Source organism: Psittacula echo (genome assembly GCF_963264785.1).
Source record: "Psittacula echo genome assembly, chromosome: 5".
NCBI lineage: Eukaryota > Metazoa > Chordata > Aves > Psittaciformes > Psittacidae > Psittacula > Psittacula echo.
The window spans coordinates 8,989,146-9,008,683 of NC_137739.1; the positions used below are offsets into that span (position 1 = coordinate 8,989,146).

A 19,538-nucleotide genomic window follows, 5' to 3' on the forward strand; every position below is an offset into this window, starting at 1 on the left:
GCCCCGGGCAGAGGGAAGAGCGTCCCAGGGGAGCCAAGGTGCAGCCCCGAGGCAGGATGTCCTCAGGATGCTCCTCAGGCCCTACTCCGCCGGGCTACCCCTCCGCCGCCGCCGCCCCAGACCTGCCTCTGCCGAGCAGGGGGTCCCAGACTCCATCACTCGAGCGGCGGCGGCAGCCGGGGCTGCCCTCAGGCGGGGCCACCCTGAGGAGGGAACGGCGCCTGCAGCCAGGGCTGGACTGAGGCGGCGGCAGCCAGGGCGGTGTGAGGCGGGGGCTGCCCGCCCCGCCCCGCCGTCGGGAGCCGCCTGGTCCCGCCCCGCCCCGCGCCGCCGCGTGCCGCGCTGAGCTCGCGGCCGCTGAGCGCGCGAGGGGCGGGCGGGGCGGCCCGTGCGGCGGAGCGGGCGCCGGCAGCGCGGCCGCGGGGAGAGCGGGTCCATGGAGCACAACCACGTCCACCTGCACAACGGCTCCCTCCTGGCGCACCACCGCTATGGCTGCGGCTTGGGGTACGCACCTGTCGTCTACTACAGCCTGCTGCTGTGCCTCGGGCTGCCGGGTGAGTGCCGGGCGGGGACGCGCCGCCGTACCCGGGCTGCCCCGGGAGCTGCCGCGCCCGAGAGAGGCTCCCGCAGAGCTGCCGGTAGCGCCCGCCGGAACGTCCTCTGCCCGGCTGCCTGCGGCGTGGTGCGGGATGGGCGCCCTGCGGCGTCCTCGGGAGCGGGTTCTCGGCGGGGCTGAGCGCGGGTGTTTCTTAGCGCCTTTGCCGCCCGACACGCCGCTGTCCCTACCTTTTGGTCGCTCGCCGGGGTTTGTCCCCGCCTGCCCTCGTACCGCTGCAGCCGGTTTCTCACCCGGCCTCGGGCGCTCTGACTTTGAACTTGACATACAAAGTCTCAGCCTGTCGTGAAGTTCCTGCCGTTATCAGTTTGGCGATGTGAAGACAGAGCGGTACGAGGACAGCCGGGTCTGTCCCCTGTCGATCACGGACCGGGCTGGCTGTAATGAGAAATGTACCTGAGGAGGTTTTGTAGTGCAAATCCCAGGCAAGGTTGGCTTTAGGAGCAGCATGCCACCAGTGAGGAACTAGGCTGGGGAAGGAGCATGCTATCAAGAGGTTAGCAGACAGTTCTGTCTGACTCAGGAGCCTGTGTCTACAGCTGATGGAGCAAGACAGTATCTAGGAAGTCCGGTTTTGGGGTTAGTGCCCTGCAAGGGCAATGGCAATACTGACACTGAGATCCCCGAGTGCAGGTACAGGGCTCAGAAGAAAGTCCCAGCTCACAGGCACCAGCCTCCAGCCTGCATAACCCTCAGTGAAATCTCCTCCTTAGAAAGGGGACAAAGACGATATAGAGATGCTAGAGATGAGAAAAGCAAGAGAGACCCCAAATGGGGAAGGAAAGGATGTTTCAGGCTTGGGTGTGAATACCTGTGAGGCACCATTGCCAGTATGCACGTATCCACAGCTCAGAATGTGCAGATGGCACATGAGCATCACATCAGCATCAGTGTGTCAGCTGAGACAAGGGAATGAGCAGGTTTCTCCTCCCGGAGAGGACTGTCTGAGGCTGTCAGTGAGACACCTTGGCACATGGGACCACGGGGAACTGCTCATGCAGCACCACTTCTGCAGTTAAAGACTGGGCTTCAGTAGGCAGAGCTGCCAGCCCAGCACAGCTTGGGTGGGCAAACATCATGGCTTGCTCCTTTGCTTAACATCTCCAGCCTCAGAGTGACCTACAGCGATCCCAAGGACAAGCAGAATGAGTCGGGGAAAAGTTAGAGCAATGTGATGCACCAGGGTGAATCGGTATTTTAAGGGTGCAATACAAGAGTTTGGTTGTGTCTGTATACAGCTACACATTTAAATCGCTGCGTGAAACGACAAGCAGCAGTGACATTCAGGAGTCTACAATTTCTTAATGTTTTGTTCACCTAAGTTCCTTCCTCAAGCAATTAGTTCATAGAAAAAAATCTAATCAGTCATGAAGAGCAGCCTACCATAGCAGGTACCTGCATGAAATGATGTTCTTTGTGGTGGGGTTTTGTTTGGTTTGGGTTTTTTTATGCCTCCCTGGCTTATAATTAAAATTTGAAGATTGGCTAATAGTTCAGACTAATACTTCACAAAGCTGGGAAGTTAAGTCCTGTATTTCCCCACAGAGGATGTAGGGTATACGCAAGTGTCTCTGCTCCACAGTATTGATGAGTATCAGCTCTGACCTGAAGGGACCCAGCCAGCAGGGGTAAGGAGGTGGTTTCCTCTTCATTAATGCCTTAGATGTCCACAATAATGACAAGCTGTGTTTCAACACCTGTCCCCTAGGAACTGACCAAGACCTTCTCAAGAGTATCAGGTGAAGAAGTTGTTATGAAGCAGTCTGTAGCTAAACTTGCCTTTGTATGTCTCCGAAACAGGGAAAGTCTTATGTGCACAGACAAGAAAGATCACTTAATGAGTGTTCAGCACATACTTGCACCAGCTCCCTAGGGATACTGCATTGTAATTACAGACCTAACGCTGTTACTTTAAGAACATGGTTAAAATTGGGGTACAATCCACATTAGCAATCGTGACATGCATTTCTCGAGGAATCGGACATCAGTTGCTTAGAGCAGTGGCACCAGTGGCAGTACTTAACAGAACTGACCAAAGCATTTGGTGGTGAAACAGTGCTGGGTTCAGTGGACTCACATCAGGTATGAATGTGTCAGCTTGTTCAGTGCACATTATCTGAGGATAACATTGGCACTAACACCTGAAAACACTGCACATGTACAGTGTGCTGAGTGCATGAGAAATTTACAATTCTCATGTGAAGACTGCACAGAGATGAGAACAAGCTGGATATGTTTAAAGGAAGACTCAAATAGCCAAGCTTCATTGAGGATATGTTACAGGGTGAGAGCAGTGCTAAAAAGAGCTTTTCATGTTTTAATCTGAAGCTGCTTTTCGGTTTTCTGACATTAGAAAATTGTAAAGGTAGCACACTTATTACCTGTAGAAAAAGAACCCTGAAGTCTGTGGGATCAGAATAATTAGCTTTGTGTAGTGCCAAGAATTTAAGAGAAACAGTGTCTAGGATCTGTTCTCAAATACAGCACTAGTGCAGTGTTTTGTTGAAATGCATACGGTTCACTCCTTGCCACAAATCTTGATGACAGACTGATGAGAAGAGAAACCAGTTAACTGTTTTTGCCTTTCCTCCTCTAGTGTCTGAAGGAAATTTCACTAACTCAACAACTCCACTTTGAGGCCAAGTGATGCCAGGCCTGATTGTGCATGCAGAGAAAGCATCCTGTCCCTTGTGTAACCCAGGCACCTCAACAGATCCTGTTCTCAGCAGCGACTTTTCCTCCCTCCCTGTTCAACCAGGCACCAGAAAGTCTGAGAAAGGCAGAGACAAGAGAGTGCAAAGTGAACTCCTTCACCCCTACTCTGGCTGTGGCACACAGAGGCAAGTTCCAAGCTGTGCCCTGCAAAGAGGGGCAACCACAGAGGCACCAGTGCAAGCAAACCCTGCTGCAGCAGGTACTTTGTCCCCAGGTGGTCTGGTACTGTACTGCAGGTACAGTCTGCCAGAGGTGATCCTGCCTCCTGATCAGCCGGGATGGAAGATCTCTTTTAGAATCATAGAATAGTTAGAGTTGGAAAGGACCTTAAGATCATCAAGTTCCAACCCCCATGCCATGGGCAGGGACACCTCACACTAAACCACCCAAGGCTCTGTCCAACCTGGACTTGAACACTGCCAGGGGAGGAACATTCGCAACTTCCCTGGGCAACCCATTCCAGTGCCTCACCACCCTAACAGTAAAGAATTTCTTCCTTATATCCAGTCTAAACTTCCCTTGTTTAAGTTTTAACCCATTACCCCTTGTCCTGTCACTACAGTCCCTATGAATAGTCCGTCCCCAGCATCCCTATAGCCCCGCTTCAGATACCGGAAGGCTGCTATGAGGTCTAAGCAGATACTGGTGAGACAGCAACTGTTTTCTCAAACTTGTTCTGAGTGCAGGTGTGCAAAAGTGTCCCACAAGTGTGCAGTCCTGCTGCCAGAAGCAGGCTGTGTAAGACAGGGAGAAGCTGCTGGTGCAAGGGTGTGGAGCAGAGCGAGGCAGTAGCACTGGAACTGGGGTCATACTCCCATTTGTGGGGGGAATGGTATAGTTTACAGAGCTGTTCTGCAGCCCCTGTTCTACCATCCCTGCACTCCCCTTGACTGTCAGTCAGAGAGAACTTCTCAAGCACCTCCAGTTAGCCAGGAGGCAAGAGTGGGGCTGCAGGAAGGCTTAATGGAAGTTTCTTGCTTTAGTGAGAGAAAATGCCAGAGGTGTTGTTGGATGTGGGGGAGAGAAGAAATTGCTTTGATTCAATCTAGAAGGAGGCTGGTAAGATGAGAAAGCAAAGAGCAACAGGTACCAACTCTTAGTCCATCCCTTTGCCAGTGAGAGCTGCACAAAGCAGTTAACACCAAAGAGCTCCTGCTATGGCTGTGCCTCTGAACACGGTCAGGAAGGTAAGGCAGAGAAGCAGCAGCGCTTGCTGCAGGCACCTGGCTTTGACCCTGATCCCTGCTTCGTTAGAAGGTGCAGCAGTAACAGAGTTGCCTTCCATGCAGTCACCTTCCCTGTTGGGGGTGTAGTGTATTGCTGCAGAAAGGACAAAGTGGCAGCATTTCCCACACCGGGACCTGACCTGATCCCTTTTTTCCAGGAGTCTCCTCCTCCTGGAGAGGGAGAGTAAAATCTGGCTTTCTTACTGTGTGACTGCAGGTTCCACTTTGCTCCCTGCTCAGTTGCCTACCTGGGGAGCAACTCTGCTTCAGGGGTCATCACATCCCAGTGACACAAAGTACAGACATACCCAGCATCCTTACAGCATCTCTGGAAGGTTACAAACCACTGTCCCAGGGAAGTACCACTCCAAACTTTGGAAGTCCACAAATGCTTCTTTTCTTTGTGCTTAAAACTGATCCCATCTAAACGCAAATTCAGGATTGCAAGCTTGGGAAAGCAGGCTGGACACCCTTGGTTGTAAGCAGATAGCTCTCATGTCAGACCTGCTGCTGAACAAGGTGTTGTGGAGGTGGGGACAACCTGTATCATTCAAAGCCCAGCCATGCACAGAGCGTACTCAGTGGCCTCCAGGCAGAGGGAGAGAAGCTGTAGTCCTGACCTAGAGGAAGTAAGCTCAGCAGGGTGCCTGACCTTTATAACACACTGTCAAAAGATAGGTACAACATTATGGACCTTCCTCCAACAGACTGGGTGTCCTCGCACAGCAAGCCAGATGCTCCCTAGGGTGCTGGATTGACACTCAGGAGCGTAACATTTGCACTGTGCCCATGCAAACCACAGTACAGTCACAGGCAAACTGAAACAGTGGAGAACTGGTCCTTCTGCAGCCTTCTCCCCAGAGAGTGGAATAAGGAGGCTACTCGGAAGGAATGCAAGCCAGGGTCGTCATCCTGGCAAGGCGGTGCTGGTGGGCTGTGCATCCCTGATCTAAGAGACCACCACCACGCAACAGCCCAGCTGTGCTACCTCCACTCCCACGGTGTAGGGGGAATGAGACCTGAAGAACACTACCATCTCTGTGCTTATAGCCATGACCTGGTTAGTACCACGAGTAGGAAGGAGGACAGGTAGCAATGTTTGTTGATGACTCACATGGCATGTAATACCCAGTAAATACCAAAGCAGGCAGAAGGCAGGTGTACATACAGCACACAGCAGTGCAGAAGTGTGTCTGACCTGTTTTGGATTCCTGCCATCTACTGCCTAGTATATTCTTCTGCAATCACAGTACAGGGTTCTGATTAAAGAGAGCATTTCCAACACCTGAATAAATAGCCTTTTTCATAAAAGAACACCAGAACAATAGAAGTGCTAGAGGAAGATCTGAAAACATGAGTGGGAGAATTGTTACAAGCAGAGTTATGACCTTGAAAAAACAGCAGTCTTTAGCTGTTGCTCATTAGATAGAGTTCATACAATGAATAAGAACTGAACACTCCTGAGGTCTAATTCAACTCCCCTTTTAAAGGCCACACTTTCTCTGACTTAAAATCTGAATTGGACACAAAGCCAGTACATTGCATCCTGCTTAAAGGAGGGCAAATAAACTGGCAGAACTTTAGCTCAGCTGTCGGAGCAACTGAAGGGCACTACAGCACATTTCAGTAGCACTACTGGACAGAGGGAAACAAAACTGCTGCTAACATGCTTAGAATAAGTAATTTCCTATGTAAAATGAATTCTTTTTCTTTAAGGAAAGAAGAATCATTAGGAAAAAGAATAGTTTCATTACAGTGTCTCTGCATAGAACTGGCGAGAGATGGGAGTGATTTAGTTTGGTCACTATGTCTGGAGACTGTGACCACTAAAACCTTGCATCCTGAATGGCAGCGTGTGGCTGAATCCATGCTAATGCAGAAGAGGACTTGATTGCGCATCTCTGAATGCCGCTACAAAGTACAACTGCTAACTTTGGTTTTCTTCTGCCACATCAGTAGGAAACAGCACTGTCAGGGCTGTAATGATGACGAGGTGCAATATTTGGGACGCTCAATAGACTATGAAGTGCACAACCTTGCATGGCAGGCTGCTAAAATGGATTGGGAAGGAAAAACTCCAAAGGAGATTTTTCCTTGAAATGACGACACAAAAGAGAGAGCACAGCCAGTTTTCACGGTAGGTGGGTAATGCAGAGCCCCCAGTCGTTAAGAAGTCAAGCATTCAGAAGCACTAGGCAGTCTAATACCCTGCTGTTCTTCATCCAATCCCTTAGTTCTATCCTCCTCCTCCTCTTTGTGCTCCCTTCTGTAAAATGGGGGTGAATCAGCAGAAACAAGCCAGCAGGAGAAGGTCTTCATCCGCATACATCAAACCAATTTGCTATAGGCAACAAACAACATGGAGATATCTGTCCTGATGTGATGCGCTCTCTGCTTTCACATGCCAAGGGCAAAACACTCCCTGGCCTATAACCTTCTGTTTCAGGTGGTTTTTTTGAGCCTTTAATCTCTTTCCCCATTAACTTTGAGACACCAGAAAAGGAAGCAAAGCCAAAATTAACCTCTTAAGCATAGGAGGCCTTGCACACAATTCCGTTTTTATTCTGCTGTGTAAAGATACATATGTATGTAAGCATCCTAAACCCTAGTGTCTGGAGTGCTGTTGGTGCTGTTCTGGGGGTGACCTGATAGGAGAAGATGGTCTTGGGTTCCCACCCAGGACACCAATATGGTTGTGCAGAGGAAATGGAGTAGAGGCAACCAAGTAGGACCAGAATTAGCAGTACAGAAGATGACTACAAGGAGTTTTATCCCTTTATGTATGGAAGAGGAGAGAAGCCTGCCTATGAAACACTGAACACATGTTTTTCACTGAAATTGTTCTTTTCTACCATCTGAAACTGAAAGTCCCTGGAATAGAGAGTGATTTAACTTCTCCATCTTTTGAATCTATACGGGGCATTGACTCTATGGACAGATGCACTAGAGGTTGCCTTTGGTTTCAAGACAGACTACCTGTCAGTTACATCAGACTAGGACATTTCACAAACATTTGTTCATTCCAAGTGTGTATTTTCCTCAATGTCCAGACTAGCACACGAAAGAGTGATCTATCTAGCATGGATGCAGTGTATTCTGTGTGGGGGAAATAAAGCCAAACTGTGATGATTTTACATAGTTTGTAATTTCCTGCATATTGTGTAAAATTGGCAGAGTCTCTGAGAAAGCTTGGCCATGGGGTTTGCAAGCATGAGCTCCTACTGCATTAGCTAATGCTTTAGGAAGGCATAAAGACTGGGGGTTTTTTTTAGTAAAACCTCAATCAAAAGTAAAATGCTCTTAATTATTCATGTTCAGTAAAGAATTCATGCTGGTGCCCTTATGAAATCACGTCCTCCCTCCGTCCTAGTCATCCCATCGAATACCTTTGGCACCTGCCTTAATGCTTTGGTGTTCGGTATCAGAAGGGTATAATGCCATCTTTGAGCTCAAGTTACTCAGCTTGAGACCTCTTAAACTTTACTGACAGCCTACATTTAAAAGCCACAGACACCTGCCAAATGAGTTACCCAAATCGCCTTGAAAATTTCCATCTGTCCAGATATGTTACTTGAATAACTGTCATTTTGCAGATCGCTTTTTCCTCCTCCCAGCATGAATTTCATGAGAAAGCTTTACTGCGATGGTGGCAAGATGAAACACTAGATTGTGAGATGGGAGTATTAAACATTTTTGTCCTGGTGCGAGTGCCTTTAAGAAAGGCTTCAAGGAGGGGGAGAATTTCCAGGAGTCATTAGAGGCTTTCTGCACTGCTCAGGACAGGTGGATAAGGAGGGTGAAGATGGCAAGAACCAGATCCCTGTCACATTCACATGTGTCATCAGTGAGCATGTGCTGGTCTTCCCCACATCCTAGCCTAGGGATCCTCTGGGCCATTCTGATGTTGCAGAAATAGCCCTATTTTATAACAATTAGGGAAAAAACCCTATTCCAATGGTCTAGGAAAGCCAAAAGCAACACACTGTAATTACACCTGTCCACCAGACAAGTTACTGCACTTAAGCCTGAGTAGTTGGCAAAGCTCAAAGTGATACCTGCCATTGGCATCTCCACGCCATTACTACATCTGTGCTCTCCAACAGAGAGGAAGTGCTTTTGGCTGGATTATAATCCTTTGGCCTCCATGACCCACTGACGGCTAGTGCCAGCTATGGAGCAGAGTACCCCATTCGCTGCATTCTTCCCCAGAGCCATCTCAGCTAATAAAGCTGTCAGTGAGAAAAACAGCCCTGGAGGCCAGATTTCATCATCAGAATCTGGCCTCTGACACTAACTCTTTAATTCACTTGTGACTTGTAAGTATAAGGCCATGCTGTGTTTCCTCTGGCATCACTAACCCAGTCTCCTGCATATGGAGGGGAGTTTGGGTTGTCCTGGGCAGGAGCTTGATCATCCTCTACCTTCAGGTTCACTCCCACCATCAGAACTGGCACAGTATGTCCCTGTGCGTGTGTGATTTCTAAGCACAAACCACATGAGAGCCTTCCAGCAAGGTTTAAAACCTCCTCCAGTGGCAGTCCTGCATCCGTGCCCCTACAGTAGCTTTTGTGATGATCATTTTCCATCTTAGACCCCTCTCTATCCCCTGGGAGGTGATGCAGGCACCAGCAGAAGGGGCTGGGGGCTCTCCCCTCCCCTGAGGGTGAGCAGGTCCGTGCCATTCAGCGTGCTCAGACAATTGAACAACAAATAAATCAATTTATTTTAAAAGTCAATCCTCACAGGAACTCTCAGGGAAGGAAAGACTTGTATTGCACTAATTACAGTCTATAAAGTATCTCTTTACACTTCACAATGGTTTAAGGAAGGATCTTGGGATACAGTAATAAAAGAGAGAAACAAATTACCTTAGCCATGAGCAGGCACTGTTCACAGGGTCTGGCCTTGTATGCTGTAGCGTTGAGTTTGGCCAATCCCAGTTGTAAGAGGAAAACATGTAACTACCCTATCTTCTTCAGGGGCAGACAGCATCCAGGGGTCATTTTAAAAGACCACATAACCAGCTATAGGCATCATCAGTAATAAACACGTTTCTGTTACCACACCATTTTATTTTTTTAACAGTTCTGTTGTGTAGTTTCCGTCAGAAATCTCTCATTTGTCACCACCTTCTCCAGAGAGCCCACACACAGAATGAGCACTGAATACCATCCTCATCTCCAATCTGATAGCTATTGGCAAGTGACTATGTTTGTAACCATGGTCAGATTTGACTGCTGGACACTGTACCTGTTTACATCTTAATAACATTACTTCCTAGTTTAGAGGAAATAATCTATTCCCATCTAGCCAAGACATCACCTTTTTTCACCATATACTTTCAGCATATTGTACTCAGAGTTTCTAAATCTAAGGAGGAGGTGTTACAAACATGTTTTCTATAGCAATTTAAGTTTTCCTGCTTGTAACCATCTCTTTGTGCCAGTCAGGTGACTAACACAAGGCCTGCAGAGTAGTTTCATGCCCTGCACAATAATTTGTAGGGATCCTAGCAACAACTGCATTCGGTAAAAGGTGTCCATTATAGTCAGTGACCTAACGTTTATCACACTCAGTAAGCGACACTCACGGCTACTTCATTTAGGTGGTTTATGATGCTGAACTACTGAACCACACAGCAGGCCTTATTCCCAACTCAGTGGTGCTACCACTTGTGCTGTAAAGGCTATTTCACTGCACAGGCTGCTGTGTACATGCAAAATGCTCTCAATAAAAAAAACACCAAAGCCCAGAAACATGCCTGGTTCTTCTTTAGACAAATACAATTGCTCCTGCTTAAGCTCACCCACTGTGATAATAGTCAGTGGAAGGAGCTCTGTGTATCCCCCGCATTTGAGCTATGACTATAATCCATAAAACAAAAAGGTGGAGAAAAAACTGTGCCTTTAGGTCACAGGCACCGCTTTGAAGAGGCACAGAAGACTGACTGAGGTCTGCAGGCAAGGCAGCGTGGCATTGGTATGGGAAACAGACCTAAATCCACATGAGAACAAGGGTTCCTCCTAAAGGATGACCCCTCTTAGATACATAGGACCCCCAGTGGCATGAATTTCAGTGCTACAGTTTGTACTCAGAAGATGAGTCAGAGGAGATGTCAAAGCAGAGATGCAAGTATCCTGTGATGAAGCCTGCCTGGGTTAGAAGGTTGCTGTATTTTGAGCAGCGTGGACCAATTGTGTTTGGGTGTCAAGAGACATTCTAATGTTGTGTCTCAATGTCTGAAGGGAAAGACCTGAGACTGGCATTCTCACAATTACTTCTCATCACCTGCTAGTGGCATCTCAAGGCTTCAGCCGTCTAGTCCCTAATCAAGCCCTGGGTCTCAACCACATACTTATAAATTCAGAATGCTGCACTGCAGCAAGTGACACTGGCAGAAATTCCCATCTGTCATCCCCTAATCAACTCCCAGCACAGTGATCAATGTCTTTCAAATTCAGATGATCTTTACTTTATGTCTAGAAAAAAAACACTGCAAGAAATATGCAGTATACCATGTAGGACAATTTAGGGGCACTGACCTATCCAGTAGCTGCAGCTCCACAGTTACAGTAAGGACAGACACTTTTATATCTCCATCACCATCTCTACCATAGTCTTTATCACTGACTACAATATCAGTGCAAGAATTAGGGTAAACTAGGTTAAGATCTGGTTGCAAATACTCTTTCATCACCTTTCACCTGGAGTAGATAATTCTTGCCTACAGGAGAGCTTGTGGGGCACTGAGTATGCACTCAGGAGTCACCAAGGTGCTGGCACAAGGACACAGTTATTCATACAGTGTTGTTCCTACCCATTTCCCATTTTACTGAGCTTCAGACAGCGTCTGAGGACACACCAGTGAGGACACTGGCTATGAAATGGGTGAAGGACTAAGACTTGTCCATACCTCATCTTCCCTTTCCCTATACATCATGCAGCAGGAAAAATAGTCCCAAGCCCTGTGCTAAGGCACTGTGATATTGGCAACTTTCTGCTGCACCCCATTGTATGTCTGCTTTCATAAAGTAAATGATATTACAATATTTCATATCATCCAGCCAGAAAAAGCTTTAATGTGATCCCAGAGAAAGCATTTCCAATACAAGATACTGTAACCCTTGCAGAAAAATTGCATGTACTTTGTCAGATCAATTTTCTAATCTGGTTCACCAAGCAAAGCTTGCTGGCAGTAAGTAAATAACTTGCATTTCAGTACATGCTATTACTGCTATTGCTGGGAACCCTGAGAAAGACAGGGAGAGGGGGTACACAGCAAAGGACTGCTCATAAATCTGCTCCTGTAGAAAACTGAGAGAGGGGTGAAAACCAAACAGCAGGATCCCCACAATGGGCAGAAGGGGTGGGGAGCAAGGCTGCTGTGCCTGGACATGGTATGACTTCAGCATCCCTGCAGGATACCCTCTGACAGGCAGGCCAGCGTTACCAGCAGTGACCAGTGTCCTCAAGCATTCCCCTTGCTGGACACTGGTTTCAGCTGCTGCCACTGGAGTGAGTCAAATCCAGAGGATTTAAAGAGAAGATGAACCCTGTGGGTCACATCCAGTAACTGTGAAGCCAAGCCACTCAGCCTGGCTGGCCAAAACCAACATTTGCTGCAGAGTCAAGATAAACATTCCAGCTTGAGGATTTCCTTGACAATACATCACTCACTGTACCTCTACAGCACAGCAGCAGGCATAACAGAGGCATTTCATAAGCAAGCAAATGAAAAATGACACAGCAGTTCTAGGTGTATTGCCCTCCATCTCCCACGCCTGCTCTGAGCGGAAATCAATGCAGTTGCATTCATGTTAATAGAGGGCAGAACTGCGAAAATTAGCCTGACGGCGATTTGAGACGATGTTGTTGGAAAGTTTATGCTTATTTTTTTATTTAGGGAAGGAATCAGTTGATTCTCATGTTTCATTTAGTTTTGTTCCAAGTTACAAAATTAATATATGACGTTAATACAAAAGCAGGTGACACTTATGAGGGCTATTACTCAATACCATTCACTCTGCTGCAGTTCATTTCCCTGGTGGCAGAAATCTGCACCCAGGCAACAGGCTTTGAAGGCATTTATGAAAGCGCAAGTTTTCTCCAGTGCCAACACTTCAAAAAGAATGAGCACTTTCAGTTGTAGGATGTATGTCCTAGGTCATCATTACCTTAACATCAGCAACTTCCTTTCTCTCTGATTTAAAAGAATCCTTACAGTTCTTGTTGATTTGTTTTGGGAAATCCATCAAAGCTGACAGAAACGTTTGAAGCACTGAATTCACAGAAGAGGTGATTTATAGAACACTTACGAAAATGTCAAATACAAACATTTGGCAGTCTGTAGTACAGTAAACCAGATCCCTGATTTTTAAGCACTACTTCAGGTATTGTAGGCAAATGATACAAACTTCTGATGAGAACAATTTCACCTGTCTTGTTCCAGCCATACTGCTAGTAATAATAGGATTTTTTTCCCTATTCAAGACTACACAGTAAGTTCTATTAAATGTGAGCAAGTGGTTAAAGTTCAGCTACACCTTAGTGCTCCAGGAAAGCTCTCAAGGACTGCAAGGTCTGTTTGCAGCCATGGTGAGCAGCTCTGCCCGGCCAGGGGCTGTAGAACTGAGTCCTTCCTAGAACATCCCTTACAGCACCGGTTCAAGCAGACACCAAAACATATCACAGCTTTAGAAGACTGAAGCAAACCAGATAGTGAAACAGCAGAGATAGGACACTTGCTTCACTGCAATATTTAGTGTCATGCAATACATCTAGGCATGGTTTAGGTGATGGGTCTGTACGGTGGCCAGAGTTGCAAGCAGATGCCTTTTCAGGAAACTCGAAAGATGTTTATACTTAGCCTGAATCAGAACCTCCATCATGTCTGGAGTGACCAGCAGCATTTCCTTAAAGACTCAGCTGCATCACTCCAGAGGAAAAATGCCTTCCAGTTGAAGGACTTCTAAAGAACAGCTCTGGATAAGCAAGCAGGTCTGTGGAACAGACTGTTTCAATGGTGGGAAGGGAGATGCTTCTTCAGAGCCTGTCTGTAAGAGATGACAATTTCAGGAGACTCATCCTGGGCACAGCTGAAAACTTTGTGTGCTGTAACACACCTCCAGCTCTCAGGAGACCCAAGGACGTGTTTCCCGGATAGTCCCTCTCTAGATTAGGTTCCCACTCAGTCAAGGAAGAATCACCTAATCCAGGTGGCTTTTCAGCTCTTTCTAGACAGAGGTCTAAACTAGAACAGGCAAGCACCATGAGCTAGGATGAGGAACAAAATGTCTCTCCTCACAGCCCACCCCACCCTTCCGAGCTGTCAGTTGTTTAAAAAGTAAAAAAGCGAAAAAAAGCAAGTGGGGAAATAAGAGTGTGTGTGAGAGATACCAGCTGCTTTCTCCTGCTGCCCTTCCTCGCAGTGCACAGGCAGGGGTCCCAGCACCCCCTGCTCACAGTGCTGCTGCCGTGCCCACAGCAGCAGCAGGGCGCACCAGAGAGCAGCAACAGAGCTAGGGCTATAACTCTACATCTGCTCCACGGAGATAGCCAAGGGATGTTGGATACCACCTCACCCCATGCCTGGGGTCCCACATTCCTGTGTGTCTCATCCCAGTCTGCCGGGACACTGAGTATCAGTGTGTCCCACAGCTGGGAGCGGGGCCACATGCTCGTCATTGCAACAGCTTCTCTGAGGGACCCAACCATAGTGCTTTCCTTTTGGTTTCTTGAACTTCATTAAAGGTGGTCATGTTGATAGGTGATTGAACAGAGCTACTGCTCCAAGCAAGTGCTCAGAAAACGTAGTGTTATGTCTTAACTGCCTAACTCTGGGTTTCTGTTTCCACAGCAAACATCTTGACAGTTATCATCCTTTCCCAGCTCGTGGCTCGCAGGCAGAAGTCCTCCTATAACTACCTTCTAGCTCTAGCCGCTGCTGACATCCTGGTTCTGTTCTTCATCGTCTTTGTTGACTTCCTCATGGAAGACTTCATTTTAAACAAACAGATGCCTCAGGTACTGGACAAAATAATTGAGGTCTTGGAGTTCTCTTCTATCCACACCTCCATCTGGATTACGGTTCCACTAACCATCGACAGGTATATAGCTGTGTGCCATCCGCTGAAGTATCACACAGTCTCGTACCCTGCTCGTACTCGAAAAGTCATTGTAAGTGTCTACATCACCTGCTTTTTGACCAGCATCCCCTACTACTGGTGGCCTAACATTTGGATTGAAGACTACATAAGCACATCAATGCATCACGTCCTCATCTGGATCCACTGCTTTACTGTTTACTTGGTGCCCTGCTCCATCTTCTTTATCCTGAATTCTATCATCGTGTACAAGCTGCGTCGAAAGAGCCATTTCCGACTGCGAGGGTACTCCACAGGGAAAACAACAGCCATTTTGTTTACTATAACTTCTATTTTCGCCATACTTTGGGCACCAAGAGTAATCATGATACTGTATCACCTCTACGTATCACCTATAAACAACAGCTGGGTGGTACATATTGTGTCGGACATCGCCAATATGCTCGCGCTGCTGAACACTGCAATTAATTTCTTCCTCTACTGTTTTATTAGCAAAAGATTTCGCACAATGGCAGCTGCCACGCTGAAAGCCTTCTTTAAGTGTCAGAAGCAACCTGTGCAATTCTATACAAACCATAACTTTTCCATAACAAGCAGCCCTTGGATTTCCCCAGCCAACTCGCACTGCATCAAAATGCTTGTTTACCAGTATGATAAGAATGGAAAGCCTATAAAAATATCACCATGAAAAGGGCAATAGTTTGAGTTTCTGGATGCAAGTTTTCAAGTGGTTACATCTTCAGGATGTAATTTGCTGAAATGGCTGTTTTGACAAGTGGTCATTTGATTTCATTTCCCTGGGAGACCGAGGGCAGATCAGACTGTTAAGGAGGAATCAGGAGCACTTGATTTTAGGAGCAAAAGTGAGAAGGCAAATGCCTCCATCTCTTACATAGCATTTTGAATATGCTTCAGAGTTCAAGTTTTAGTGTTCAGTTGCACTCAAATGTTTTGCATCCCAGCACCAGTGCAGTGTGAAGTCATTGGAGGAGAGAAGCCACAACAGTGTTTAATTACAACTTTTAAAACACAACAACAAAACCTTACTTGACCTTGCAGTTCACCATCGACAGAGCAAATGGATGCTTTTACGTACTGCGGAAGGTGCCATTTCTGGTGTGTGCACTTGCCAAAAAATGATATGTTGTTGCTGACATGAAATACCACCACAGTCTTGCTATCAAGACCTTGCTGCAGGAGGCAGCCTGCGAGACACAAACTGGGACATGCCCTTTTTGGCTCACCTGAACAAGGCTTGAGGACCGTTATAGTACCTGTCACAGCCTTGGCAGGGAAAGCAACCCTGCAAGCTGCCAATATTCATATGTTTTAAGTTGTTATTTAAAAATGAGACCAAGACAGGGGAGCTCAAGGGAGGGAGGGAGGTTTCTAGAGCCAAGAACAAAAGCAGCCTCTTTTCCCAGCTATTTCAGTTATGGTGTCTACAGACTTTCAAGTGTGAGGCTAAGTCCTGCCTAATGCAGAGATCCCACTGAAGCTGCTCCTGCAAGGTTTGGAGTGATCACAGCCTTCAGGTTCTCTCTTAACCAATAAAGATTCTCAGTTATCCCCGTGTTCAGGCCTTTAGGCATTAACATATAAAAAAACTCAGTCTAAGATTTTTCTCCTGACAGTTTATGCCCTCCTATTGCAGATTTGCCATTTAATTGTCAAAAAAACCAATTTGTGAAACAAGTCCATTAAATACCCAGCAGCAGTAAAAACATAGATCAGCTTGGACTAAGGCTTTTCAGTATTTATCTTATTTAAATTAGCTTAACTTCTCCTCCTTTACACTCAATCTCAGTAATGCCGAGTGTAGAAATTGAGAATAGATTTACAGGAAGGCTGAAAATGCATTTCTTGTAATTTCTGTCCTTCTCAGACCTTGGCATGTGGTCTCTCAGAGCCACATACCACCTTTTTACTTCTATATTAGGCACTTAATGCAGCCTTACTGAATGTGAGAGCAGACTTCCTTGTGTGGTGAACACAAGTACAATGTGGCCAGTGGACACAGCAGCTTCCCAGCAAATGAGAAGTAGCCTGGTGCTAGCTCTTCATTTGTGCCTGTGCCCATCTCCATTTCCAGTGGGGCATCAGGGGCTAACATCAAGGTCCTCTGCGAAGGGATCCAGTCAATCCCCCTTTGGTGGGATATGAGGGCTGAAAACATCTCTCTAAACCCCATGGATGGCTCAGTTTTGGTGCATTTCCCCTAAGAAACACAAAGTTGCGAGAGTCCTACTGAGGACAGCAGCTTGGTTCCCTTCTGCCACAAAGGCTGCATTTGCACACCGACTTATACTGGCATCCTGCAAGAGCAAAACCCACGCCAGACCTGAGCATGCCTTCCCCAGGAGGGAATGGCAGCACAAGCCATGAAGACCAGGACCCCAGGCAAAGGCTGGCTTGTGTGTGGAGGGGCTTTCTCAGGACAGATCGAGGCTACTCAGGTCAGTCAGGAGCACAGAGACAGAATGCCCAGTGCCTCGGGGGGCACGCACTACCCAACCCTCTCCTACCAGCAGAGCAGTCGGGAGAGCTGCTCAGCACTCCTCTGCGAGGTGCTGGAGCACCACAGGGACCACTCTGGTTAGAGCAAGGAGAAGGGGGGCTGAGAGCAAGAGGTGACCCTGTGCACCCTCGCCCACCAAAGGGATGCTACCCACCTAAATCTCCTCAGATTGAAAGGAAGATGAGGAGCTTCCTCATCCCGTAGGCTGCTTGTCCCTGTGATCTCAGCAAAGCTTCACACTTACTTGCAATAATAAAGCATAAGAGGGATGCTCAGCCTTGCTGTGTTTGCCATGGCAAGGTTGAAATGATTGCTCCTGTTACCAGAAATTCAGTTTTGGGGCGATGCCTTTTACCCTCCTCTCAGAAACCTCTCTCTGGTCTTAGTCATTTGATAGTAACCAAAGTTACCTTATGAAAAAGGTACTGTATGTTTCATTTCGGGAAAACACTGTATTTATAACTTATTTTTATTCTAAACCTGTTATGAGGAATGCTTGTCTGAGTTACATGTGAATGAGTCTGAAGTGCAATATCTGTATAGATCAGTGGTTCATTTTGGAGAATGTATCTATTGAAAAGAAAAAACTATTTATACAAGAAATTCACTATTTACTTAACATAATAGTAACCTTACAGAAAATAGTGAATGTTTAGGGCTTTTATTTATTGAAAAGATTCAATTAGGTGCATGGCATATGCTGCCATTCACGTGGTGTGATCTGTTAGTTTCTGTAACATAACGTTTATCCTGCAAACAAGCAGTGTCATCTGATTTTTCCTGTTCTGATGATGTATTTTTGTAAATTACCATATCTGAAAACAAAACCTTTGTGTGAATATTTTATTTCCCACTAAAAATAACCCATTAAATTGTAACTTCATTTGAAAAACCTCACCATCCTTTCCCATATCATTTTAGAAATGACAAGGTGCAATTTTCATGTGTGGTGGATTGGTCATTTCATTTCTGATAATTTAGGGTTTTAAGAGCTTACTTCCAAAGCCCCTTGAAGTCAAAGGGAAGGTTGCTTGTGGGTTTTGTGGTTGGTTTTTCCAATCCCCATCAATTTATGAGGGCTCTGGATCAAGCTGTATCTTGCTAATGGACATTTGAAGCCTTCTTAGAGTCCAGTTTGGATAATAAAGCCTTGACTTTTTAGTCTGCCATATGGAAGCTGCTGTTGATAATACTTGCCTTATTTTTGGTTGTGTGAAGCATCTCGCAATGACTGTTGCTAACTAGCCAATGTCTTGCTGTATTATTCGTACCTCCTGATTTTCCAATAGTAAAAACTTAACCAAGCACATATAGTGCCATTATTTATGGGAAAAGTATCCTGGAGACAAAACCATCTCCGTTGTGGAGATGATCTTTTGTACTCTATTTAATTTATATTTCAAATATCTACAATTAGAAAAAATAAGCTGTGAACGGACAGTTTTACAATTACTTACAGGTATATGTCCTTGAAGACCACAGATAGGAACAAAATACTTTTTAGATGAGTTGCTGGTATATAAAATTATGGGACCTATCACCTATTTAAATTGTGAATATTGATATTTTCATAAGTAGACAATATATTGTGTTTGACAAACTTGTTTGTATTATAATAAATTATGAGATGGTGCATAACGTACTACTGTATTTGGAGCTATTGTTTGGTTTATAGATTCTTATGATATACTTTTAATTTATAGGTATACTGTAAGTAAAACCAGTCCTTGGCAACCATTACTCAGTAAATCATTACAGATTTGTATATTGTCACATATGTGAACATGATAAATGTGTTATACCTGTTGCCAGAAATAGAAAGTGCAAGAAAGAAACTATGATCAGAAAATACAAAATCCTAGAGTGGATTCAGGACCTCAGGGGACTGCCTGTGGAGGAAGCCCAATATTTCTTCAAATGAGAAATACCAACACTATGCAGAATTCCTGTCTCCATCAAATGTAAAACTTTGTGGGCTCAAGCTCCTGGCTTCTCTGGAGAAGTAACAGGGCATTAGAAGAATACTTTAATTATTAAAACTAAACAGAAAGTGGAATAGAAAAGGAACTGATTAGAAAAGTCCAGTGTCTTAGAGATCAAGAAATGTAAGGTTAAACATAGGAAAGGGTGATCCAGGTAATGCCCAACCCACTTGTCAAGTCTCCCTGCTGTAAAAGGCTTGGGAACAGGTTTTAAAGTACAGCATCAAAGAGAGATAAGTGGGGAAGGCACACTGCTGAAAGGGGCTCAAGCTGTCAGATTTGATGGAGCTTATCAGAGCTGTTCCTTATGGAGGGAGCCTGAGATCTGCCCGTCTCCATACTTTCATTAACAGCTGTGGCATGCAGAGTACTGAT

At 46.1% G+C, this 19,538-nt stretch overlaps 1 protein-coding gene across 1 annotated transcript; it reads left to right on the forward strand.

Annotated features, from left to right (window-relative positions):
• Nucleotides 1-356: 356 nt before the first annotated feature.
• On the forward strand, nucleotides 357-15,351 carry GPR139 (G protein-coupled receptor 139; the record flags this gene model as incomplete). The annotated part of the gene is made up of 2 exons (XM_080619490.1): nucleotides 357-557; nucleotides 14,417-15,351. The coding sequence occupies exons 1-2, from the start codon at nucleotides 437-439 to the stop codon at nucleotides 15,349-15,351; spliced, it is 1,056 nt and encodes a 351-aa protein (XP_080475616.1). The 5' UTR covers nucleotides 357-436.
• Between the last annotated feature and the right edge of the window lie 4,187 nt (nucleotides 15,352-19,538).